General features: G+C 52.9%; 8 protein-coding genes across 8 annotated transcripts; 4 read left to right on the plus strand and 4 right to left on the minus strand.

The window, feature by feature from the left end:
- Positions 1–1,060: 1,060 nt before the first annotated feature.
- Positions 1,061–2,354, minus strand: CGGC5_v009867 (uncharacterized protein; the record flags this gene model as incomplete). Its single annotated transcript, XM_032025509.1, has 2 exons — positions 1,061–1,978; positions 2,049–2,354. The coding sequence occupies 2 exons, from the start codon at positions 2,352–2,354 to the stop codon at positions 1,061–1,063; spliced, it is 1,224 nt and encodes a 407-aa protein (XP_031877925.1).
- Positions 2,355–3,351: 997 nt separating this feature from the next.
- CGGC5_v009868 (putative secreted lipase) lies at positions 3,352–4,585 on the plus strand (the record flags this gene model as incomplete). The annotated part of the gene is made up of 2 exons (XM_032025510.1): positions 3,352–3,535; positions 3,603–4,585. The coding sequence occupies 2 exons, from the start codon at positions 3,352–3,354 to the stop codon at positions 4,583–4,585; spliced, it is 1,167 nt and encodes a 388-aa protein (XP_031877926.1).
- A 1,499-nt stretch (positions 4,586–6,084) lies between these two features.
- Positions 6,085–6,360, plus strand: CGGC5_v009869 (uncharacterized protein; the record flags this gene model as incomplete). Its single annotated transcript, XM_032025511.1, has 2 exons — positions 6,085–6,208; positions 6,275–6,360. The coding sequence occupies 2 exons, from the start codon at positions 6,085–6,087 to the stop codon at positions 6,358–6,360; spliced, it is 210 nt and encodes a 69-aa protein (XP_031877940.1).
- A 307-nt stretch (positions 6,361–6,667) lies between these two features.
- On the minus strand, positions 6,668–8,358 carry CGGC5_v009870 (Uncharacterized protein; the record flags this gene model as incomplete). The annotated part of the gene is made up of 2 exons (XM_032025512.1): positions 6,668–8,224; positions 8,305–8,358. The coding sequence occupies 2 exons, from the start codon at positions 8,356–8,358 to the stop codon at positions 6,668–6,670; spliced, it is 1,611 nt and encodes a 536-aa protein (XP_031877941.1).
- A 2,792-nt stretch (positions 8,359–11,150) lies between these two features.
- Positions 11,151–12,346, plus strand: CGGC5_v009871 (uncharacterized protein; the record flags this gene model as incomplete). The annotated part of the gene is made up of 2 exons (XM_032025513.1): positions 11,151–11,671; positions 11,728–12,346. 2 exons carry the CDS (start codon positions 11,151–11,153, stop codon positions 12,344–12,346), a joined length of 1,140 nt encoding a protein of 379 aa, XP_031877892.1.
- A 1,144-nt stretch (positions 12,347–13,490) lies between these two features.
- Positions 13,491–16,995, plus strand: lacA-1 (putative beta-galactosidase A; the record flags this gene model as incomplete). The annotated part of the gene is made up of 10 exons (XM_032025514.1): positions 13,491–13,607; positions 13,699–13,775; positions 13,829–14,015; positions 14,077–14,192; positions 14,242–14,617; positions 14,670–14,804; positions 14,860–15,116; positions 15,171–15,362; positions 15,418–15,641; positions 15,695–16,995. 10 exons carry the CDS (start codon positions 13,491–13,493, stop codon positions 16,993–16,995), a joined length of 2,982 nt encoding a protein of 993 aa, XP_031877893.1.
- Positions 16,996–20,065: 3,070 nt separating this feature from the next.
- Positions 20,066–20,626, minus strand: CGGC5_v009873 (Extracellular serine-rich protein; the record flags this gene model as incomplete). The annotated part of the gene is made up of 1 exon (XM_032025517.1): positions 20,066–20,626. The coding sequence occupies one exon, from the start codon at positions 20,624–20,626 to the stop codon at positions 20,066–20,068; it is 561 nt and encodes a 186-aa protein (XP_031877943.1).
- A 2,038-nt stretch (positions 20,627–22,664) lies between these two features.
- On the minus strand, positions 22,665–24,968 carry Abcd2 (ATP-binding cassette sub-family D member 2; the record flags this gene model as incomplete). Its single annotated transcript, XM_032025518.1, has 4 exons — positions 22,665–23,391; positions 23,440–24,113; positions 24,172–24,387; positions 24,441–24,968. The coding sequence occupies 4 exons, from the start codon at positions 24,966–24,968 to the stop codon at positions 22,665–22,667; spliced, it is 2,145 nt and encodes a 714-aa protein (XP_031877957.1).
- Between the last annotated feature and the right edge of the window lie 631 nt (positions 24,969–25,599).

Consider the following 25,599-nt stretch of genomic DNA (forward strand, 5'->3'; position numbering starts at 1 on the left):
TCGAATGTGATTGACTAGTATGCGAGAATTTGTCCAGCTATGTTCGTTGCTTTGCCAGTAGTCCTGCTTCGAGAGGCACAAACTCATTAGCCCCAAAGACTTCCCATCGTGTGACTCTAATCTCGCAAAGTCATACTTCATCGGTGTGCGACCTGAAATTCAGTTCAGGAAAATGCTGGAGTGAATAAGCTTAGTGGTCGACTAAATAAGGTGGGTATCACAGCTACAAACGCCGATGCTACGGTCAAACCAGACATAAAACCTCCATCGTTGTTAAGAATTTGTCGCATACATGGGGCCGAAGTCTACCTATACTCTGAGGCCCATCTCATAATGATTACCTCAGCGACGTGGAACAGCCATCAACAACTCACTACAGCGGAAAGCCGATAGCGAACCGACTGTGATGTTTCCTGCGCCGTCATGAGTGGAGAGCTGCGGAATCCGAGAGGTTATCTAAGCAACTACAGAGCAGTATTCTTAGCCTTTGCATCGGGATGATCCCAGCCCATGACGGCTGTTCCGCCAACGAGCATGAACCCTTTAATACTGATGAATTTTTCATCGGGTTGCCGATTACCCTTTCAATATCTGGAAACCCCCTTATCTCCACGGCAAACAAGGCGAGCAAGCGATGTTTTACCGGCCGGCAGTTCTTTCTTTGCCGTCGAAAGCTATGACTTGAGTCAGGACCCCAAATTGGATATGGGTCAACAGAGTGCCATCCGGTGGGACAGGCACCCACATCACGGGCTTCAGACAGACAATGCACGGACGCGGGGATCGTCAATCTGCTCGGATAACAGGGATATTCCGAGAACTCGGTCGTCAGCCCTCGGGCCAACGTGGTGTCCTTGTTGACCATCACGAAGGGGTAGACTTGCCAAAAGATCGTCAACACTCCACTGAATGGCGCTTAATTTGTGCCACTGTGACCAAGTATTGCCACACGCCGTGAACTGAGGGAGCAGAGTTTTGAGATTTGGAGTGTTGATGGCAGAATATCTACTGCGTCATGCTTTATTTATTACGCTAATACGTTGCAATTATCGTCATCTCATCATACCATGTTGTTCACCCCGTGCTTTCTGCCGGGGGCTGTAGTATCTGCATCCGAGCTTTCCCTGGGCTCGTCGGGTCTGTTGTGCTGAACTACGCCCAGCTCGACCCCGTCCTCCTTTCCAATAATGTTCTCAGATGAACTGGCATACGTCTTCCGTCTGGAATGATTCGTATGCTCCGGATTTGTGGTGTTCTTGCTGGTGCCCTGCCTATCTGCGTTGGAAAGACCAAGCGTGGACTTGGCTGCGTGCCATGATCCCATGATCGCAGCGTCCAATACCGGCAATGACGCCGTGACAATGCCCATTGAAATATCAAGCACGGTCCATCGAAGGATAATGGTGTAGTCCCAGAAGATGTCGGTGGATGTGAAGGGCTGTGTCTGCTGGAGCAGGCCTCCAGCAACAGTGAGGCCACCCGCCGCCCAAATGATGAAGAGCCTGACCTTCTTGCCCGTATCAATGCGGACACGCCACAGAATAATAATTGGCGTGGCAAGAAGAAGCACACTCTGCACCACGTGAATAATGCTGAGAACTTTGGCTGCCAGGAACTGGTCCCCACAAGTAGCTGCTGTTGCGAGAGATCCTGCATACTCTCTGTCCCACACAGCTCGAGGAGGGTTGCAGAGGAAAATGTTCCAGAATATGGAGGCGATGACAAATGCCACCAAAGTGCCGAGGAAGATGTCCGCTAGGATCCTCCAGGTCTTGAAAGCTGTGTCGACGAGTCGGCGGATGAAGAGCGTGATCGAGATTTTGATAATGCCGACCGTCGGATAGTAGATGATCTTGCAGATGGTGAGGTAGTATGAATAAAATTGGTAGTCGTCGTAGGTGTTCTCCCAGGTGTGAAGGCCGCCGCCAGCATCGACGACAACGAGAATTTGAAGAATCGGGTAGACTAATGCGAGTATCTGGCAGCTCATCAGTATTGGTCCCTCCTCATCATACACTCGAGCCACAGTTGAAAGAATTTCAACTTACCGAAGCTGCAACAATCACCCAGTCATCCCATCCAAACTTCGTCTGCGTTCCTCTCCATTTCACAATCAACCTTCCAGTCGTCGGTACCACTATAGCAAGCATCACTATCACCATGCCGGCAATGATGGCGCCCTGTTTCGATTCGTGAACGGCGTTCGCTGGCTCCTGGGCGGCGAAGATGTAACCCAGAGCAGGGTCGAGCGTCGTGACTCCATATTGCCGGTAGATCCCCCTAATGACATTGTAATCCCGGGTGTTGTTGGGCGGCTTCCCGATCTTCGCGGAGGCCGTGCTGCTGCTCGACATGGCGAGAAAACAAGTCGTCCAACTAACCGAGCTCAACATGCAAAGAGGAGACCCGCGACGGGAGCGGGCGGCTGGTCCGCTTTATGCAGCTTTCTTTCGAGATGGGCTGAACCACTCCAAATTATTTTCAGTGTATCAAGGCCAGACGCGCGGGCTAGCATGGTTTCACATCGTGGGAAACCCGGCCTTCTTTGATCTTCAGCATCGCTTACCGGGTGCGAGGTCCCGGGATCGTGGGAGGGTCGTATCGACAAGAATTTCGCAACTGCGGGATCAGCATGGGGGAAGAGCCGATGTTTGGGCATTCTTGGAAAAGCCCGCGATAACCATTCAGCTGCCATGCCGTGCAGATTAAGCTACAAGGACAAGGTTGGCTCTGGTGCGGGCAGGTGTGGTGAGAATGAGTCGATGGCGAGTCATGAATGCCAGTCGGCGCTCGCAAACATCGCAGAGAACCGCAGGCCTCGGCCCCTCGCCTCTGCAAGTGGGAGGCACAGCCAAAAACAGTGTGATGGCGTCAAAGATCGGACAAGACCCAGCATGCACTGGGGAACTTTGAAAAGAGGTTCTCTTGGTTCTTCCCGGCATGTCACTCCGCCTTGCGAGGACGGCAGGCAGGGGTTTTCCTCTTGGCGATGTTCGGTTGGGTAACACCTCCGACCGGCGTTCCCCCGGTGCCGTCTCGTTCCCCGAAATTGCCCTGCACGAGGTTCTTGGCCTGGGGACCGCAATTTGGGGGGATCGGTCTGCCTCGATTCGGACCAACACAGAAACGAACAAGTCCCAGCGTTTAGCGTATATTAACAGTCGTTCTCGTTCGTAAGAGCCCCAGAAACATGAAGAAAAGAAAGAGGGGGAAAAACCTGCTGATGTGTTTGCCGCCGGTCGTGTCTCCGCGCGCCTCATTCTGTGCGCGCTCTTAGTGCGACTTCTGGCCCCCTTTGGCGCGTGTCAACTCTTCTTCAAACTCGACGCTCGCCCACAACAATCAGGAGCCATGGTCCGACTTTCGGCACTCTCCGCGGTCGCATTGGCTGCCGCTGGCGCCGCTGCAGGTGCCGACTGCACCGGCGTGAACGCTGTCAGCTCAAAGTGCAGCCCTCAGGAAAGTCTGCATCATCGAGAGTTCTTCTACGTGGGAGGCCAAAGCGCACCGGACCCGACAGGCAACATCACAATTGGTAGGAGAACGCAGCCTTTGGGATAGGAAGCTCCATCCACGTTTTTCTAACCTTTTCATCGTCATAGGCCAGATCTATGTCGAGAAGCTTACGCCCATTATTAAAGTTCGGTCGACCCCTCTTGTCTTCCTTCACGGCGGTGGCATCTCCGCCACCACATGGCTCAACACCCCTGACAACCGCCCGGGGTGGGCGACTTACTTCCTGCAGAAGGGATATCAGATTTATCTGATCGACGCGAACAGCATCGGACGGTCCACCGCCAACAACCCGGCGAACTTCACAATGAATGTGGGCATGTCGGTGGAGTACGTCGAGATGGGTTTCACAGGTGTCAAGGAATACAACACCTATCCTCAATCCCAACTGCATACACAGTGGCCTGGCACCGGCTTGAGGGGCGACCCTACTTTCGACCAGTTCCAGCAAAGCTTCATCCCATACACAAGTAGTTATGTTTCTCAGGAGCTGGCCATCCGCACCGCTGGCTGCGAGTTACTATCTCTCATCGGCGTCAAGTCGTACCTGGTGTCACATTCCCTGGGTTCCAAGCTTGCTCTCGTAATCTCCAATGACTGCCCTCAATATCTCGCCGGCAGCATCAACCTCGAGCCATCGACAATTCCCTTCTGGGCCTACGGCTATGGGCTTGGAGGCCGCTCTGCCAATCCGTGGGGTCTCACCAACACTCAAGTCGATTACGAGCCCGCCGTTACGGACTCGGCCGAGCTCGCAGATGAGATCGAGTCTGTGGGTAATGAGACGTTGGCGCTTCGCAACTGCTACCGCCAGAAGGAACCGGCGCGCCAGCTTCCCAAGATCTCCAGCGTGCCTTATGTGGCATTGACGGGAGAGGCCAGTGTGCACGTCACCTACGATCACTGTATCATCGACTATCTGAAGCAAGTCGGAGGGAATCCCGAGTGGATCAAGTTGGGTGACATTGGTATCAAGGGCAACGGCCACTTTGGTCACCTTGAGATGAACAACCTCGACATTGCATCTGTCGTTCACGGATGGGTCAAGAAGAAGCAAGGCTGGTGGTGGTAATTCGGGTCAGCCCTATTTCTCTGTACATATTCCCATACTGTACATACGTCTAGCACGTAATCTTAATATTCCCCTATGTTAGCAATATTGAAACGCTTGTCGTGGTGGAATGCAGATCACAAGGCCAAGAGAGTGGGACGTCGAATCATGAAGGTGGCCTTGAACGTAGTATCGGCAAAAATTCAGTTTGGCCGATCGCGTTGGTCATCCAGGCCGGCCTTCTGCCAACTTAATATTTTATACTACTTCTTCGCATGGTCCAGACGTTTCAGCCTATGCGTTAACATGCTACGCATTGGGCATTTATTTTTGGGTTAACCATCGGTTGATAACATTTGACAATTTTGACAATGTTCTCCGAATAGGAAATTTCCTTGCTCGTAGGTAGATCACCCCACGTAGTGCCACTGCGCTCTCGCACTATCTCACTATTTTAGGTGTGTCAAGTAGCTCTATCATGCGACGCACTTGGTATCAGCGGCTTATGAGTTGAAGAAAACGGAACGCATGATCATTTGGTCTTTACAGTAATTGTCTATGTCACATACAGTTTATAAGCGCACTCCTAGATGTATGTCTATGTATGAAGGGATAGCTCAACCCGACCGCAGCTGCAGTCTACACATTGCCCTCACTCAGCCTCTTCCTCCACGTCATCTCGCTGCTGCCGGTTGCCTAGCCACGCTAGTGAGAGCGGTGATCATGGTTGAGTCTTACAAATGGCTGCATACGACAGACTGATCAGCTGAAGACATTCGATCTGATAAGATTAATTTGCCTCAAAGGATCATCACAGCCACATTTAAGGCTACATGGAGCCTGCATCCTGCGGGATGGCCCGGTGAGCCGTCCGTCGCCTACATCGGGGACTGTGGATCATTTGGCTGCCTGGCGAGGCACAGAAGATCGGCATGGAGCTAAAATATCAAGCGAAATGCTCTCTCAGTTTAGACGGCTGAAATGAACTTTGGTTCTCATTCGTGCATTCGCATTCAAGCCCGCTGAGAGCAGTCCCTCCTATCCGCCGATATCCGGAACGAGACTCAGCTCAACCGCGTAACATCTTATCCTGCTAGATGATCAGTCCTCAGACTTTGCCAAGACCCCAATAGAGCTAGACAGCGGATCGCTAACGAAACAGGACGACCTAATCCTTCACGATATCCACTGTCTGGGAACTTGAGCTATCATTTGACGTCCTTTGGGACTTTCGTGATCCTGCCAGTAAGGCTACACGATGTTAGACCACACGCCAAGAACAAAGCCATAGCAGGCATCGGCCGCCCGACAAGCAGGCATCGGCCGCTCAAGCAGAAGCATCATGAAAACTGATTTTGAGGAATGTGTATATATACAAGACGATTTCTTCCTACCCTCTTGAATTTTATCCTCATCAGCTTCACTCTCACATTGGTTTTCACTCGCATCAACCAATCTGCTCTCAACTCGACGCTTTGCAAATTTGTATCAACCAGCACATCAACTTTTCTACCGCCATAATGCAGTTCTCCAAGGCCTTCATCGTCATTGCTGCGGCTGTGATGCCTTCAGTCATGGCCGCATGCAGCCCCGGAGCTCCCTTCCAAGGGTCTTGCTTGTCGTGCACCTCTGAGTGCTGGGACAGTGAGTTGAACACAAATCCCTGAGTTTGAGCGATCAATGAGACCATCCTAACACCATGTCCTACAGCTTACAACGCGCCTGACCGCCAGACCAACTTGCAGCGTGCTGGTTGCATGGCGCAGTGCCTGGCGCTGTGCGACGACTGCGATTAAGAGCCTCGACTCAATGACAACTCCTATGTCCATCGGAGAGATTGTGAAGCGACGTCAATTGCTATTGGAAAAGAACATTTGATTGATAGGAGATCCTTCTATCATGCGCAGTATATAATACCATTCATTAATACACAGTATATGCTGCAGACATGGAGCTTGGCATCACCATGACGGCCGGGCGGAAGAAGTTTTGAATTATAGGACAAGTGATAGTACCATCCGAGTATCTGGGAAGCCAATACCAGTGCCACAAACCTTGACTACGGTGCGGTCCTCTAACAACCCGGGACCGTGGGAGGGTGTATCAGTTGGAGCCATCTTTCATCGCGGCGAGCCCACCAAGCATCGCCTGATAATAAGTGCCGTCGGGCCCCAAGCCACCAAGAAGCCAGTTATCATTGTACGCTCCACCGGAGCCCATGCGTGCTCTCCAGACTTCCGCACCAGATCGCCAGTCCAAAGCTACGACATACCACACATACATACCCTCGTCAGCAAGCTTTTCGTCCTGGGTGTAAAAGTACAATAATCCCGTCTTCGTGCTCAGCACTGGGTTGGCTTTAACCGTCATAGGAGACGTCCAGCGAACAGAGCATGGGGCTGCTGTGGAATTACCGGAAGCATCGGCCGAGACTTGAACCGCAAATGTGCCACCTGGCATGCCAGCCATGTTGTTCCACCCACCGTTGATATCGTCCAAAGTCGAGGAGGCATTCGGCCAGAACATCGTGGTGCCGTTGAATGTGTTTTCCACCACGACTGTGTAAAATCCGGTTGTGACATCGTAGTGTGTTGTCGCCGCTAGATCGTTGGCACTTGCGTTCTCTCCGAAGAGGGGGACGGTGCAAAGCAACTGATCTTTCTCTATGGCCCCTTGATAGTAGACTGCGAGGTTGATTCGGCCGTCGGCGTTGTCTGTAATAACCACATAATCGTCTCCAAGAAGCGCCGGCGTAGACCCCGAACCGCGAGTGATGGCGCCCAGCTTTGTAGTACTGCCAGCATCGTACGTGGCATTCCAGAGAGTTCGCACTCCACCATTAGAGCCAGCATCTCCAGAGAATGGAAGCGACGTCAAGGCGAGCATGTATCCGACTTGAGGCACCCCTTCTGTGCCAATGGTCGTGGGACCTGTGACGACGTAGGCAGTGGTGTTGCTGACAGCAATGCCGTTCTCGATAGTCTGGCCATCCATCTGAATCGAATGTACCTGATTATCGGGTGTGATGTAGCCGAGCGTAACAGAAGTCTGCGCAGCATACAGCGAACCGATTCCCGGGATGCCACCGGTAGTATACCAAATATTCCCAGCCGTATCCATCATCGCGTTCAGCAAGGACTCGCCATCAGCAATTGCCGCCGGAATTGTGGTCAAGTCAATGTTGCGAACGGTCGTGAATGCGGTTCCCTTTTCGGCGTCGTCATCACGACGAATCAGGTATACATGGCCTTCCTGGCTGGTGAAGAGTATTTCGTCGGTCTCGAGCAGATACTCGAGGTATCCCAGGCTGAGGGTCTGGTTGGAGTCCGGAGGGGTCCAAGTAGCCAAGATCTCCATTGTCTGTGGGTCAATGGCTGCGATTCCACGGGCGAGCGTTGTTGAATTGGCATAACCAATCGTCATGGTATTGTTCGTGCCCCAGGTCATGACACCAGTAACGATCTGCTGGCTGAACAGACTCATGTTGCTGCCTCCCAAGGGTCCTGGGTAGTCGGTCGACCCGGTGTTGCCGCTGTCTTCGTGCATGAGAGATGCAGATGGAAAGAAGGGAATCTTCACAGTAAGGGTATTCGGCGTAGCTGGTTGACCTATGAAGGCGGTTGATTCATTAATGGGCTGGGTGTTGGGGATGGTGCCCTGCTGGAGGAACAACACAGATTAGCTGTCATAACAGGTTATAAAGAGAGCCATGATGCATTAGTGCAAACATAGAGACTTACTGCTATGGCCAAGACGCTGTGGAACAGCAAGAGCCCAAGACTTTTGAGGCGCATTTTGATAAGGAAGGATTGGAGATAAAGTGAGTGACTGAATGAAACCGATTTGAGTGAATGAAAGTGTTGTTTCATGACTGCTTTGAGGCAGAGGACAACATTCGGCTTTTGAACTTTTTGCAAACGCTGTGATACTTGAGGCTGACTTCATCTAAGATAGTCTATCCTCGGATTCAGGCACTGCTCCATGGAACGAGAAGATCGACGCTGCGGGTCACATACGAGTATCCCCTTTGTCATTAGGAAGCATCACCACAGACCACCTGGGTTGCAAATAACTCGAAAAGAGGATCGCGTTTCAATCTGCCTAGCTCTGGTCATAGAATCTCACCATCCCAATCGTAATGTCAATCCCCTGAATCGGAGCTTGGCAATTGGTCCTGAGCATCCGAGATTTCTCGGGTTTCCTAGGGGGCGGTGTTTTGCCCCACTACTTCCGATTGGACATCCTGACATCAACACTGCCTACATGGATCTTGAATAGGCCCATTCGTGAGCTATCCAAGACATAGCCCAAATGGAGCTCGTTGATCGGACCTTTTGTCGTCCGCCCGGCGTCACGGGTTGGTTCAGCGACCCGTTGCCAATAGCATCAACACGTAAGGTACTTAGCAATCTCACAACAAGGTATGTTGTCGATAAGACCCTCCTATTCCACTCATAGATCAGTCAACTCACATCCTCTAAGTTCAAATGGTTCTCATTGTGACCTTCGACGACCACTACTTCGCAAAAAAGACGCAACGGTCCCAAGCCGCAGCTCTTATGCCGAATTCGATGGGTTTCAGGATGTAAGGGGCTGGCCCCTAGGCTTGTTCAACGTAGAGGTGCCGTCGATTGACTATTCTAAGCTGAAGAAGGAAGAAAAGACTTTACAGGGATAGGCGCCTAACAGCGGTGAAGCAGACCGGGTTAGGCGGTGTACCCCGGCAGAATAGTGGGTCCAACGGAGCCGGATCTCGGAGACTGCTCCGGCAAAGCCGGAGATATCAATCCGGGCTCTAGCCCGTGACACAGGAGTCTTATAATGCCCAATGCATCACTCTCCTTGCTCCATGCAAGCCTAGTGTATCAGAGTCTGATGTGGATAGAAAGGCGACGAAGACAAAGCGACAATGCTGCCAGTAATTCAAGCGCATTCAGCATCTTGCAAGCCCATCCGATTGCGTCTTGATCGTTTCAAACTACTGCTGCACGGCAGCAGACTGTACCTAGTGAATTACAACTGCAGTCATAGGTCGAGACCACTGCATACATCTTCTCATTACATACATTTCAAGGTGAATCAACTTTTGCAGTTCTACTTGCTCATGACACCCAGTACATCGCCTCTCTCTCAGCGACGCAGGGAGCGTGCATCAACTCTACCTGTTGATTTACTTTTAAGAAAAACAACTCCATGAGAGTTCAATTCCTCGCTACGCTGTGAAAAGCACGCTGAACTGTCAGACACGTCAATCAACATATATACCGTCGCTTGACATGAACTTGGTGAATCCCACAGCTTTGATGACTTTCAATAGTTGCCTTGCTCGACGATGCTGCTGAAGATTTGTTTTCCGCAACAACTGAGAACTCACAACCCAACAGTCGAGTCGGTTTGCAGTATCTTCAGATTTGCCTTGCACCCGCAATTCTCCAGCTCCTTTGGATGGGACGGTCTGGAGGAAACATTCACCTCGACACACTACCTCTTTAGAGTGCATACTTGACATTATTTCTTTTTGGCACCATTTCAAAAGGATGCAACATCTTCAATACACCATCCGCTCCATGTATACCAAGCTTGGCTGTCCTATGTTCCAGGCCAGCCATTTATCCATATATGTGCCTTCTGTTTTTCCGCCCATGCTTTCAGTTCATCTGTATCCCACATGATAACTGAAGACCCCAGCAGAGAGCCATTCTCTTTTCAAGACTCCAGCTAGTAAGTTGATTGCAATCATATCAATCTCGGCAAGCTCTATTCGAGTGAGAAAGCAATGGACCTCATTGATAATAGAGACGAACGTCATCAGCTACCTTGCCCTACATCGAACGCGACATCACCGACATCCTTCCACACAGCTGCGCCGGGACAGGGATGCCAGGCTCACACCACTTTCACCATTTCCAAATTTGATTGGTGCGCATCTCGGTCTGCCAGCCACCGCTCTTCGGTACTTGACCCATTCCCCCGCACGATCCCCATACTCAACTCTTGGGGTACACCAAATGAGCAGCTAATCGTGGCATAGCTCGAGAGAACATTGGCCCGGTTCTCGCATCTCATCTCCAATTTGTTTCCTGCAGGCTCGGCATAAACTTGCATGTTTTGCCGCGTTTTCTGATGTTTTCCTGGGCCGGTAGCTATTTGTTTGGAGCGCATACAACTTGTCTTCGCAGTGGTCACCCCAGTCACTCACGCTTGTTAGCAACGCCAACGTGAATTCACGTTGGCGTCCCCAGAATTTCTCCTCACTCAAGCTGTCCAGTCCTTGCAGCAATCATTGAGTCTATTCAGGCCACTCCAGACTGGGGAGCAACAAGATTATGGATCTCGCCACATGGCCGAGGTTACCGAGAGGCAGCTTACAGCTCGGGCCATGTCGCATCGTGTGTTCGTCTGCGGCCACGATCCCCGGCGCGACTGCGTCTCTGGTACCGTTGCCATGGGCCCAGCACTGGATATGATGCTCTCGATGTCACCCATATAAAAGGCCCCATTGCATCGGTCTGGGGAACGATCTGCTCTCCCTCCGCATCTCGTCCTTCAGTCGATCGCCTCCCGCAGAGATCGTCGAGTCGCAGCCATGATGCTCCGGTCCGCCCTCTTCGCCGCTGTCGGCGCTCTCACCTGCGGCATCGCTTCTGCCCTCGAGACCTTTGAGCGGAATCTTATCTTCCAGCCGCCCGAGAACTACACGGACCCTCGGGTCCTGTATCCCCGCACCGTCCAACTGTTGGACGGCCGCCTGCTGGGCACTTGGGAGAACTACTCCCCCGAGCCTCCTCTGGTTTGGTTCCCCATCTACGAGTCTCTCGATGGTGGCGTCACATGGGAAGAGGTTGGCCAAGTTCACGATGAGGTCAACAACTGGGGTCTGCGCTACCAACCCTTCCTGTATGAGCTCCGCGAGGAGTTCGGCGGGTACCCCGTCGGAACTGTTCTCCTGGCTGGCAACAGTATTCCCATGGATCTCAGCCAGACGCAAATCGACCTCTACGCGTCTACGGACAAGGGCCGCACCTGGGAGTTCTTGTCCCACGTCGCTGCTGGCGGCCGGGCCATCCCCAACAACGAGGAGACCCCCGTCTGGGAGCCCTTTATTCTGTAAGTCTACGGCAACGATGCATCCATATTGTCGCAATAACTAATATCTGTCGCAGCATCTTCGAGGATGACCTGATTCTCTACTACGCCGATCAGCGCTCCGCCGAGCACGGCCAGGAGATCTCCCACCAGACCACCAAGGACCTCAAGAACTGGTCCGAGGTCGTCAAGGACGTCTCTTACCCGACCTACACCGACCGCCCCGGCATGCCCTTCGTCACCCAGCTCGGCAACGGCGACTACATGTACACGTTCGAATGGGGTGGCGCGCCCATCATCGAACCCTACTCGTTCCCCATCTACTACCGCATCGCAAAGGACCCTCGCAAGTTCGCCGACGCGCCCGACTACTACATCAACAGCACCAACGGCGGCGTCTTCCCCATCAACAGCCCCAACGTTGTCTGGTCCCCCGTCGGTGGTTGCAACGGCACCATCGTCGTTAGCAGCAACAGCGCGCCTCTCTTCATCAACCGTCGCGGTGGTGACCCGAACGCCTGGGTTGCGTACGACTCTCCGGAAGCCGGTGCCTACACCCGCAATCTCCGCATCATGGAGGAGGACCCCGACTATCTGCTCATTATGGGTGCTGGTGTTCTGCCTCCCAGCACGACGAACAAGGTCACCGTTAGCATGTTGAAGTTGACTGAGTTGTTAGGACTCAAGCAGGCATAAATGATTGCAGAAAGATTCATGTATATAATGTTTGATGTCTTTGAACGCCAGAATTTCGCACCTAGAGAAATCTTCTCGCGCGATTGCGGGACATACACGCACACAGACTACGCCGTAATGAAATGTTAGTAACAAATGCACCCAAAATGCAATGCGTGTGCTTCTTAAGGCCGGCACTCAATTGAGTCCGCTGATTTGCCCACTGTCTCGCCAAGGAAGAGCGCGTGTAGGAGTCCCTGACGCAATGTCACTGGGGCATCATGCTCGGGGTCTTTCAATGCGTGCCCGAATTCAACCTGCATGTGACCAGCCGCCCTTCGGTTGGCCATGCTTGGCAACTTCCCCGAGCAGAGGGGAAATTCCACATACGCGAATAGAGCGTTTTTAAACAGATCCGCCCCTGTGAATCAGTGAAACCACCAGGTTGGGAAGCTCTGGAATTTTTCCGTCTTGATTATTCTGCTTAAGTTGCTTCCAGGGCTCTGTATGGACGGAAGTTCCAACGTGTTCCTGAACGCCCCGGGCATGCGGGCCGTTGTAGGTGGCGCGACTGCCCGCAGGGAGCACCTTGCCTCAATCGCGTAAAAACCGCCTTGAAAGACGAGGGACGAACACCCTCCAAGCAATGGCTAACCGACAAACGCGGGGCAACGAGCGGGGGAAGACAGGGGTTGTGGTTGGGGGATGCGGTGAAAGCTCCGGGGCATACCGAATGTGTTTGTTTCTTGCTTGGTTCGTAGTGCCAGCCCGGCTCCCGTCCTCCATGGATTCATGATGTACGACATGCACGCCATGTCATGTTCGTCGCCCTCTGCGGACTTTGGACTTGCAGAGTTGGAGTAAAAGAGGGGAAGTGGGCGAACAGCTGCGTCTGCACCAGCTCAGTCGACTGGTTGTGAGTGTGAGAAGGGCTGTCCCTGACATCTGCCGGCCACTAATGAGCTTCCAATTCCGCCGCCTCCGCCGCTACATCGGGATAAGGTTGGGGATGGTGACATTCCGATCTTCGCGTGGAGAAGGCGGATGTGCGCATTTCCGTGTAATAATAAACAAATCTGCTCCTTTATGAAAAATGCAGTATCTCCTTCACCCACTCGTCAGTGTCCAGCTGCGATCGGTGTAGAGACTGCTGCATTGATTGACAATGTTGCTCTCACGCGTCAAGATCCTTTCGCTTTTGGCCCTGGGCTGGCTCAATGGAGTCAGTGGTAGGGCTGTGGCGCGAGACATGCACCTCCTCAATGGGAGGCAGCAAGATGTTGTGAGTCAAGCCACGGCTAACTGGTGCGGTTGGCACTTGCCGAAGCCTCAAATCACTCAATTGGCAAAATGGGGCTGACTTTCGGATGTAGGTGACATGGGACGACAAGAGCCTTTTCATCAATGGTGAGAGACTGATGATCTTCAGCGCCGAGTTCCATGCCTTTAGGTACAGTTCCTTTTTCAATTGAGTTCCAGCTCGGTTTCTAATTCCTTATGTAGAATGCCAGTTCCAGACCTTTGGTTCGACATCCTCCAGAAGATCAAAGCGGCCGGATACAACTCCATCTCGTTCTACGTCAACTGGGGACTGCTGGAAGCAAAGCCAGGTGAAGTCCGTGCTGAGGGTATCTTCGCCTTGGAGCCTCTCTTCGAGGCCGCTCAAAAGGCTGGTCTGTATCTGTTTGCCGTAAGCTGGTCTTCTCTCTCTTTTCTCTCTCTTCAAAAGTATTCTCCTAACACCAGAATAGCGACCGGGACCATACATCAATGCCGAGGTGTCCGGAGGAGGCTTTCCAGGATGGCTGCAAAGAGTCCAAGGAGTCCTTCGATCAGCCGACGAGGCCTACCTTAAGGCTACCGACAAGTAAGTCTACTAGCAAAGAGGAGTCGACATAGATAGCTGACGATATCAGCTACACCGCCGCGATTGGCAAGATCATTGCCGGTGCTCAGATCACGAACGGAGGCCCAGTCAGCCTATTCCAGATGGAGAACGAGTACAACGCAGCGATTGAGCCCTATCCCTTCCCGGACTACGACTACTGGAATTACGTTGAGAACCAGTTCAAAACAGCCGGTGTTGTGGTACCGTACGTCAACAACGAGGCCTGGCAGCTTGGTGCTATCACGACCTCGACTCCCGCCAAGGTCGATATCTACGGTCACGATGCCTACCCCCTTGGCTTCGACTGCTGGAACCCGACTGTGTGGCCTGAGAACGGCCTGCCCACAGACTGGCTCGCGACGAACAACAAGATTGCTCCTGATAGCCCTTACACTATTGTCGAAGTATGACATGATTATTCTCTGCGACCAAAGGTCAAGCACTAACAGTAAGCAGTTCCAAGGCGGTGGTTTCCAGCCCTGGGGCGGTGCCGGTTTCGAATCATGCGCTGGTCTGCTGAACCACGAGTTCGAACGAGTTCTCTACAAGAATAACTATGCTGTCGGAGTCACCATCATGAACATCTACATGGTACGTTATTTTCTAGTATCTTCAACACCTTAGTTGCAGAGCTGACTGGCTGTAGACCTGGGGCGGTACCAACTGGGGCAACCTCGGCCACTCCGATGGCTACACCTCTTACGACTACGGCGCGCAAATCACAGAGGAGCGTCTCCTCACTCGCGAGAAGTACAGCGAGTCGAAACTTCAAGCTAACTTCTTCCACGTTTCCCCCGCGTATCTTGAGGCCGACCGTTTCAATTCCTCCCTCGAGTTCACGAACAATGATGCCATTACAGTCACGCCTGCGACTACCAACACGACCAAGTTCTACATTGCTAGGTACTTCCTGAAAATCTACTTCCATGTCATTGACATTGGACTGACGGAAAACAGACACACTCAATACGACACCCTTGAGACTGTGGCTTACAAGCTGAAGGTCGACACTGTCAAGTACGGCCAGCTTGAGATTCCCCAGCTCAGCGACAGTCTTTACCTGACCAGGAGAGACTCCAAGATTCATGTCAGCGACTACCCTGTTGGCGACAAGAATATCGTGTACTCCTCCGCCGAGGTCTTCACCTGGTAGGTTCCATATCTGGAAAGAATAGCATGAACTACATGACTAACAACAATTCAGGAAGAAGTACGAGGATAAGACCGTTTTGGTTGTCTACGGTGGGGCTGATGAGCACCATGAACTGGCCGTCGAGGGTGACCAGGGTGATGTTACCGACGATGATGTGATCGAGGGCTCGGATGTGACCATTGAGCAGAAGGACGGCTACACTGTTCTTGGTTGGGCCGTCTCCGACGAGCGCAAGGTTGTCCGTGTCCACAGGGACCTTTACGTATACCTATTGAGTGAGACTCATCAAGCCTCATACTCCGAGCAAGCTTTGCTGACAGACTTTCAGCCCGCAACGAGGCCTACAACTTCTGGGTTCCCCCTACCGAAGGCAACTACGCTACTTCAGACGTCATTCTCAAGGCTGGATACCTGGTCCGAACCGTTGCAGTTGACGGCGACACGCTCAACATCTTTGGAGACGTCAACGCCACGACCCCGATCGAGGTCATTGGCGGCGCCCCGTCCTCTCTCAAGACCTTGAACTTCAATGGCAAGGCACTAGACTTCAAGCAAAACGACCGAGGCGTCGTTACTGCCAGCGTTGACTTCAAAGTCCCCGAGATCAAGCTTCCTTGCATCAGCCAGCTGGGTTGGAAGTACATTGACTCGCTTCCAGAGATCAAGTCCGACTACTCTGACGATCTTTGGACCAACGCCGACTTGGAGGAAACCTACAACACGGCGAACCCGCTCAAAACTCCAGTCAGTCTGTACGGTGGCGACTACGGGTACCATACTGGTTCGTTGCTGTACCGAGGGCACTTCACTGCCAACGGCGAAGAGAATGTCTTCAACCTCACCACTCAGGGTGGAAACGCCTATGGTGCTTCGGTGTGGCTGAACGATGAGTTCGTCGGCTCCTGGCCCGGCAATGCTGTCACTGGTGGCTACAACAGCACCTTCACGTTGCCTAAGCTTACCAAGGACAAGGAATACGTCTTCACCGTTGTTGTTGATCACATGGGTCTGAACGGCAACTGGGTCATCAATGAGGAGCAACAGAAGAACCCCCGCGGAATTCTCAATTACAACCTCGCCGGCCACGAGCAGTCTGACATCAAGTGGAAGATCACCGGCAATCTCGGCGGCGAAGACTATGCTGACAGAGAGCGTGGTCCTCTCAACGAGGGCGGACTTTTCGTTGAGCGTCAAGGATACCACTGGCCTGAGCCCCCTTCAAGCTCTTGGGAGGACAGCAAGGGCCCCACTGAGGGCATTTCCAAGGCTGGCGTTGCGTACTACTCGGCTTCCTTTGACCTTGACCTTCCTACAGGATACGATATTCCGATCTCCCTGACCTTTGCTAACACTACTACCACCGCCTACCGCGCTCAGCTGTTTGTCAATGGATATCAGTTTGGCAAGTTCGTGCACCATATTGGTCCTCAGACGCGCTTCCCTGTTCCCGAAGGTATTCTCAACTATCAGGGATCCAACCACCTCGGCGTCACACTTTGGGCCCATGAGAAGGACGGCGCCAAGGTTGAGGGACTGAAGTGGGAGGTGGGCATGGTTAGTGCCACAAGCTTTGGAAAGGTTGAAGCGGCGCCTCAGCCGAAGTGGCAGGAGAGAAAGGGCGCATATTAGCCATATGCCGGTATAAGTATTGTCACTCCGTAATGCCATAGCGCGAGCTTCATCATACTTAATTTGAGAACCCTTCTTGCGCCTGCCTCATTATGGCTCTGATTTCTCAATCGTGGTTGCGAAATGGAGTGATTGCAGACAACAGTACGGGTGAACCAGTCGCTGAGAGCGATGATAGTCCAACAGTGGGAGTTTTCACACGAATGAGATACTATTTGGCGATTGAAAGATCGGCGATAAGCTATCTTATTATTGTCTTAGGCGTCGGTGAAAAGACGTTGGCCTTGGAGTTGAGCGAGTAATTGGAGCCCGAACGGCCAGGATTTACCCTGCAGCAAGCACGTCCTTGCCGTTTCGTCCCTGACTTCCGTGTAGGCCGCAAAGGCGGTTTGTCAGACTCTGGCCCCAAATCCGCCCAAGCCTCCATCCAAAGCACAAATCCATCTACATCTTCTGAGTTTCGGGTTGGAGCATTGGTCAAAAAGCGTTCTCGTTTCGATTGTGTTCGCTGTCATTCTCTTACCCCGCCGAACTCAGCGACAAGCAAGGGACGCCCGTCGGCGTTCCAATTCTCCTCAACGTTTCTTTTTCCGCAGATTTGAGGACAGACTAGGCGCGCCCAACCTCGTCATCCTTTGAGATTTCTAGGCATCTCTCCTGACATTTAATTGCTTCAAGAAGACTGATCGGTACACCTTTTGCCGCACATTCTATCCCGCCTCAAAGGTTTGATCATCAAGCCCGTTCTATCATGCCGCCGTGGCGACCCGGTGTAGGGGAAATCCTCAACTTCGCCCCCGGGCCCAATCACGAAGCCTGGGGAGAAAGGCTGAAACCCTCATTCGACCAGACCCCGCGCTATCTCTTCCTAGTGTACGATGAGGCTTCCTCCGGCACTACAAACGCAGATTATGTTTCTTCTCGTCTCGCCGACCTGGGTAGCCTCGACTGTCGCCACAACATGCTCGACCAGACCACCAAAGAGGCCGCGATTATCTTGAATCGACACCTGAACTGGAAGAAATCGCAACAAGACGAAGACAATCTTGTTTCTTGGTCAAGCTCCCTCTTATTCACTCTGCAGTATGCCTTATACAGACACAGAAAGCGAAGCAAGGGGCGTTCTGCACACAATGTCCACATCATCATAATCGATACAACACCGTCACCTCTACGCTTAGTTTAACGTGCCGAACTGTTCAGTTAAGTCCAAGAAGATGGAACCGCGCCCCACGGTTTTCAAGACGACAAAGCCTGGATGGAGTCGACGGCTCTCTGTCGGTTTTTCCCGCACGCCACGATACCTATTTCGTGTTTATGACGCCAACTCGCGCGGGATCACATCGACATCGGTGGTCTCATCAAGCTACTGGAGTCATCACACGTCGAGTTGCGAGAAGGATCTCTTTAGCGGTAGATCCAGATTCGGCATCATGGAACTCTACGATCATTTGAAATGGTTCAAGATGAGGGATTGCGACAGTAATCTGGTATCATGGACGAGCTCGCTGCTGTCCGCTATTCAACTAGGCCTCTACAAGCACAGCACCCGACCTGTTTCGAAAAACGAGAACGACTTGTCGAAAATCTTTGTCCTCATGATCGATACCACAAAGTTTCCTCGAGGAACTTTTATTCGAGACAGAGATGCCATGGAATTCTTCCGTGACACCAGTAGTTCATGGACTTCCGATTTTGAGGCATTATATCAAACAAGGACGGAGACCGACTTCTACTTCGGCGAATACCTATCCCAGGGACAATTTTCGGTGAAGGGAAATTGCAGCCAAACTTCTCTCCAGAAATTGATCGACCACGGCCTTTTTCGGTTCTGTCCTTACTTCATAGAGAAAAGACATTGGGCTGCCCTAGCGTCAAGAGTTGTCGAAATACGTCGGGAGCACTTTAACGACGAATTGCCCACAAGATGCTTCCGAAGAAACGAGCGGACTGTAGGCCGCGGGGCTGTCGTCATGGCGCAATCCTGCTTAGGCGAGAAATTTGCTTTACCTTTCGCCCTGATGATACTGGCCTTATCGCCAATCAAAAAAGTTAGTCGGGTCCTGTTTTCAGCCATCACTGGCATGTTCTCAGGTAAGAAGATACTACCGCGCTAACTGCCCTCACACTTTAATGTTCATATAGAGACACTGCTAACACTGGTTCATGATACGTGGTCTGCAGAGAAGGAGCTCGACTGCATTTTGCCACAGAACTTGATGATTGATATCAAAGATCTCATCGAGGTGAATGATTTTGACGGCTTCGTTTACGAGCTCAATAATTTTCGACAATATGCTTGGGCAACTGACCCTGCCGACAATGATTGCAGGCTACTTAGGTCCAGGGCAGTACGAGCATGGTTGGCATGCAACAGGGAAGACGAGCCATGACACGAAGTTCTTTTGTTCGGTCGGGTGAATGAGCTTAGATATGGTGATTGATCTGGGATTTTGAAACGATAGGCAGGCTAACATAGGTTTTTATCATCCTTGTAGTTTGTTTACAGCTGATATGCAATCATTGGCTTCGTCAAGAGAGCACAATCATGGTGTTCGATAACCGCCACAATCAATATTCAATTCGTTCTTATTCAGAATCACTTCGGCTGCTATCCCGTACCCTTCAGTAGAGCCATCATTTTGGCAACTCCGATGCTGCGGACCTTGATTGTCTTCCACGCGCTCAGCTCGGCCGGTGAGCTCTGTGGTCATGGTATTAAGAACCGCCAACGAGAAAAACGAGCATCCTTGATGTTTTGACCAAGGATTAATCAAGGGCATACGATGTCTCAACTAGAAAGTTGTACCTGTTGGTTCGAATAATTAAGCATAGTCTTGTCATGACAGTTGAACTCGGTTTCAAAGACAACAGTTTGTTTACTATATACCAGAAGTGAGTGATCATCTACCCAAACAAGATCCAAAGTAAAAGAGCAAAGTAAGACATAAATCCCGCAGACCAAGACGCAATACCACCAAATTCAATGCAACCCTATCCCTCGCCATGCATATATCACCACCGCGAAGCATGAAAACCCCTCTCTTGGAGTGCCCCATCACCTGAGCGCTTAGAAGCCGCCAAGGGGGTTGGGGTTAGGAATAACCTTGCCAACATGCTTAACCGGCGGAATCACCAGCGTCGCCTTGGCCGCGAGCTCCTTGTGCTTCGCCAGCGAGAAGTCCTGGTTGTCAAAGTTCTGGTTCACCACGCCGACCATGCCCGCGTTGCAGTGCGTCATGGCGGGCTGCGCGCAGTAGTACCAGATGGGCTTCTTGTCCTCCACCACAATCTGGAACACGTCCGGGGCCTGGCCCTCGGGCGTGAAGAACTCGAAGCCCGGGAAGAAGCCGCTGCCGTCGGCGAGCGGCTGGCACGGGTTGCCGAAGCTCGACTGCGCGACGGTGTGGTTGCGCGGGAGGAAGTGCCACTCGACGACGTCGCCGATTTCCGCCACGACGTTGTCCGGGTCGAAGCGCAGGCCGCCGAGGCCGGCGACGACGGAGTGGGTTACGCCGGTGAGGTGGGTGGTGCGGGTGGCTTTGGTGCTGCCGGTGGTGGTGGTGGGCGCGGCGGAGACGGCGGCGGCGGAGGCCAGGAGGATGGTGGTGAGGGTCTTGATGGAGAACATGTTTGCGGGTTTTGTTTGGTTGGTTTGGAGATTTGAATAGAGACTTAAGGAAATAAGGAAATGAGATAGGAAAGATGAAAGGAAAAGTTGGGATATTGGAATTGGGTGTTGTGTTTTCTGTGTGATGAGAGAAGAGAAAGTTCATCTCGAGGGCTTCTTGTTCAATTATATACAGCATCTCAACTATACTTTGCTATGGTCAGTTTTGCCAATATCCCAAGTCCTGTTGTACAGCCCACCGGAATGATCCTGTTCCACCGCATCACGTCCTTCCGGTACACACTTGAGGAATCAGCCATGCTTCTCCAGCTTTGCGTGTATTAGCCTGTAATTGTCAGCAGCACCAATACCCACAGTCCCCGAAAAGTGCCATTTACATAGTCGCACTGCCGAAACACCCCGCCGGATGGCCAATAATCCGGGGGTTCCAACTTGCACTAATTCCTTCTCAACGCCATGTTCTTGCCCAGAAGAAAACGTCAACCGCTGTGATTGGTCGTTTGCCGCGCAAGACGCAGCTTTGGAAGAGAGAGTGCTGACCGCGTCTGACCAGATGAACGGCGCTGGCGTGTGGCGGAGCAGCTGTCAACCGCTCCGCCACGGTAGCGCAGTAATAGAAGCGGAAGAACGTTGGTAGTCAGGGTGGCATGAACAAGTCTAATTTTAATTCCTACGGATGTTAAGACGTAGCGCGGGATCAACATGGCATGTGCAACTTTGTTTCTTTCGAATCCATTCTTGGAACTTTACTTATTGCCGTGAATGATGCTCGAATGAACTGGCCACATGACTAGAGGTCTACATTCAGAGATTCATGACCTAAATCAAGACCTTGAAATAGGCCTTAATGAGACTCCAATGCATAAGAATACCTTGCTACTGGCTACCTTGGCTACCTGATATTATGTCTGGAGTGCTACAGCGTAGTCAGTCCAGATCTTGGCTCTCAGCCCTCAGCTCTCGACAGTAAGCCCTAGGCCGGAATGCCGGAAGGAATCATATCCCGGCACTACTATGGCCAGGGCTGGACAATGCTATTGTGCGACAACTTGTATTTCTATATGTCTGGGGGGAAAGCAGTTCGGCAAAAGTCCCGTCTCTCATAGTAAACTTAAGCAAACCTCTGGTCGGCTGCACATATCCGCTTGTAATAAAACTTGACCAAACGTGATCAGCTTTGCGTAGGTCTCCTATTCTCACCCGCGCGTGGTACCGGGGCGAGAACATATCATCTGGGTGTACGTGCCCTAGACAATGCTGCTTCATTTCATCTCCGGGGCTGCGGGCTCTTTGGTGTATAAGTGTGGCGACAGAAATATCCAGACTGGACGGAAGCTGGTTCTCCTTGCCTTAGGCAGCAGAACTCCTGTTGGGTACACAGAGACTCGGTGTCCGCAGGATGCGCCAAGTCCACACACGACGATAGCTAGACCTCGATACCTCCAGCCAACTCTTGGCACGTGGCCATTGTTGTTGGTCTACCATGCATTGCTGTTATCTGTAATTATCCCATGTTCATAGTCAAACTGCTCCACGTTCTCTGATTCCTGCGATTGTCTCGCTACATGGCGCTCAGATTCGTGGACCTCAACCGTCGGTCATCATTGTCGTGGCTTTTTGCAAAGTTATGTTCTGAAAACTGTCTTATTTAGGTATGTATTAATCCACCGTGTATCAAGAACTGTCGACTGGCCGGTCGTTATCACGGGCTTCTATAACAATATGATACAATGCCTCAAGACGCAGCACCAAGGGCAGCATCATCTTCTTCATGCAATACGAGCAACTTCTAGTGAACATCGCCAGTGTCAAAACGGCAAGTTTTGTTGAGCGCAAGTGCCCTGCGTAGTAGTAGAGGTAGATCTTATTCTTCATATGTACGTAAATTGCAAAACCGGTGGTACATGAATCCCCAGCAAAAATTGATTCCCATCCGACCCGACCTGACACCGTTCGCGCCGACAGTGATGCCGCCTCTCGTATTTGATTTCCAACATCGTGTTTAAATCGCCTTCAAATATGTATCTATCCTACGCGTCTACGCGGCCGTAAGCTCGGCAATGCGCCTCTCAATCTCAGGCACCTGTCGCAACAACACCTCGAGGTCCTCTTTCTCGTCCTCGAGCTTCAGCCGCCTGTCGGCGTCGAGCTTTGTGAAGACATAGTTGCCCTGTCCGTCGAACTGCAGGATGCGGGAGTGGTACTTCCACAGACTACGGCGATGGCTGACGGTCATGAGGGTGATGCCCAGGGCCTTGGCATTGTCGTACATGACCTTCTCGGTCTCGAGGGTGACGGAGGAGGTACACTCGTCGAGGATGGCGTAGCGGGGGCGGTGGTAGAAGAGACGGGCCATGGCGACACGCTGTTGGAGGCCGCCAGACAGTACGTCGCGCCACTCGGCCTCGGCGTCCCAACCCGAATCGTAGAGCTCGGGAAGGTGCTCGAGGCCGAGGATGGAGAGGATGGACATGAGGTCGGCGTCGGTAACACCCTTGGCGCGCATTTGGCGGAGGGAGTCCGGGTAGGTGATCTGCTGGCGGAGGGAGCCGCGGGACAGGTAAGGTCGTTGGGGGATGTAGAAGATGTCGGAGAAAGGGGGCTTGTAGACGGTGCCGCCGTAGACAGGCCAGAGGCCGCCGAGAATGCGGAAAAGGGAAGACTTGCCGCAGCCGTTGGGGCCGAAGACGAGGAGATGGTCGCCTTGCTTGAGGGAGAAGGAGAGGGCTCTGACAAGGACGTCTCCGTTGGGAGAGATGATTGGGCTAGAGGAGTTAGTGATGAGAATCGGGGAAAGGAGCTGGATAACTTACACGTTGATGAACTCAATGTCCTTGCTCTCGACGACGGTGCCACGGCCCTTGAGGATGGCCTCGTTGTCGTCGGTGCCGAAGCTCGAGACGAGTTTCTTCTCGAAGCGGCCGGCGCGGATGTCGTTCATAACCTCGAGGAGGGAGTCGACGCGGGAAGTGTAGCCGGCCAACTCCATGATCTCGCGGTAGGAAAACATAATACGGCCAAAGGCGTCTGACGCGGAGAGCAGCATGCGACGGTTGGTGACGAAGCTCTCGGTGCGGTCACCCATGTTCATTGAGATGTGGCCGGGCATCTTGACGAAAACCGGGACGGAGCAGAGCAGCAGGCCGAGGGCACCCCAGAAGTACTTGATGACGAAGTCCTCCATGAAGCCGTGGTAGAAGCGGCGTCGCAGGATGTAGTTGACGTGCTTGATGAGGGTGAAGTAGCCCTTGTCAAGAGTGTCCTTTTCGGCCTCGTGGCCGTGATACAGGGCGACTTCTTCGGAGTGGTCGATGAGGCGGGAGTGCTGGAAGCGGAACTCGCCCTCGAGACGGGCTTCGTCGGCGACGTACTTGCCAAAGGGGGGCGTGAGGGCGCGCATGACGTTGGCGGAGAGCTGGACGAGGAGAGCCATTGAGACAACGCCTTCTCCACCAACGCTGCGGGAGAGGGAGTGGGTGTAGATGGTCTGGAGGTCAGTCAGTACTGGGGATCAGAGTCGATAACAAGATGTGGATGTCTTGTACCATATCCAGGATAGGCTTTGCCAAATTACTGTACAACTCGGCCAAGCTATTGGAGAACTTCGCGACGTCGACCGCGATGAGTTGGTCGGGATTGTTTATCCTGTCGTCGAGAGCGGAGATACCGTAAAAGGTCAATTTGGAGAGATACTTGTCGTGAATGTGCTGTGTTAACCGTGTGCGGTACTTGAGCGACAGCTCTGCTTGGTGGTAGGACAACTGCGTTGGTCAGTAGACTGCCTCCATCGCCGGGCATAGAATTGATGGCATACCATTGAGTTTGTAAACGTCGCCGGGATGGCAATCAGCATCCACCACACGATGCGCATCAGGAACTCCCGGCCGTTACCCTTGACCAAACTCTTGACAATCGCACCGTCCATCGCCGCGACCTTGAGACTGATCAACGTCCTCACGACGAGGAAGAAGGAGTGGCTGATGAGCAGGCGGGCCTCCTTGCTCCTCCAGCCGGGTATGACAATCTTGAGCAGGCGCAGCAGCGAGCGGAAGAACTCGCGGTTGAGCTCGACCTTTCTGCGCTTCTTGGTCACGTCCTCGTCGGAGGGGGCGGCGAGGGTGGGGCGGGACTCGCGGGCGGCGGCGTCGCGGACGGAGGCGGCCTTCTGTTCGGAGATTGCATGGCGGATGCGGTTCGCGAGGGCGACGAAGAGGGTGATCCAGACGGCGCGGGAGATGCGCGTGCGGTTGGAGAGGTAGAGCTGGGTGAGCTGGGCGATGATGTTGCGGACGCTGCGGTCGCCGGACGGCAGGAGGAGGGAGACTTTGGATTGGGCGGCCATGGCTGGGCGAGGGGGGCCCCCGGGATGGGGAGCTGGTGTTTGTGATCGTGGGAGGGAGGTCCGGAGAGGCGATTATCGTGGTTCGGATCGGGTGTTTTGGTCGCGGACTGGTGGAGGGAGAGCGACGGCAAACGGCGAACGGCTACTCGGCTACGTCACCGGCAGCGACTGGGGAATTGGAGAGGTCAGCGCATTCGGCGGTGATGTCGATTGAACGGCCCGTCGTCCAGGGTTATCGTGGGTAGGAAATTCGGAGGTGTAGATTTGAAAGAAACGGGTTCGCTGTCAGCAGCAAAAGGAGGACGTTGTTGACAATGGCGGCCGAAGGAGCATGGCTGGTCACACGGCTCTCTTCGGACGACGAGGCGCTGGCCGGTAGCAGCGTTGAAGGTAGGTACCTAGCGGCCCTACAGACAGTGGCAGCAAGACCCAGTAGACTTCCAGGTTAGGTTCCCCCACGACTCGGTTCGGGTGTTTCCTTTGCGCGCGTCTTTGTCCAGCAGTGGAACCGGCTGGGGTTGGCTTCCTTCAGTGGCTTCTCTGTCCCTCGGCCCCGGAGTTGCAGTGGACACCTTTGGTGCGAAAGGGGCCCGCTCCAGCAAAGCCGGCGTTGTGATTGGCGAACCCCGGA

This window comes from Colletotrichum fructicola (assembly GCF_000319635.2).
Source record: "Colletotrichum fructicola Nara gc5 chromosome Unknown KSG_Nara_v1_contig05, whole genome shotgun sequence".
In the NCBI taxonomy this organism is placed as follows: domain Eukaryota; kingdom Fungi; phylum Ascomycota; class Sordariomycetes; order Glomerellales; family Glomerellaceae; genus Colletotrichum; species Colletotrichum fructicola.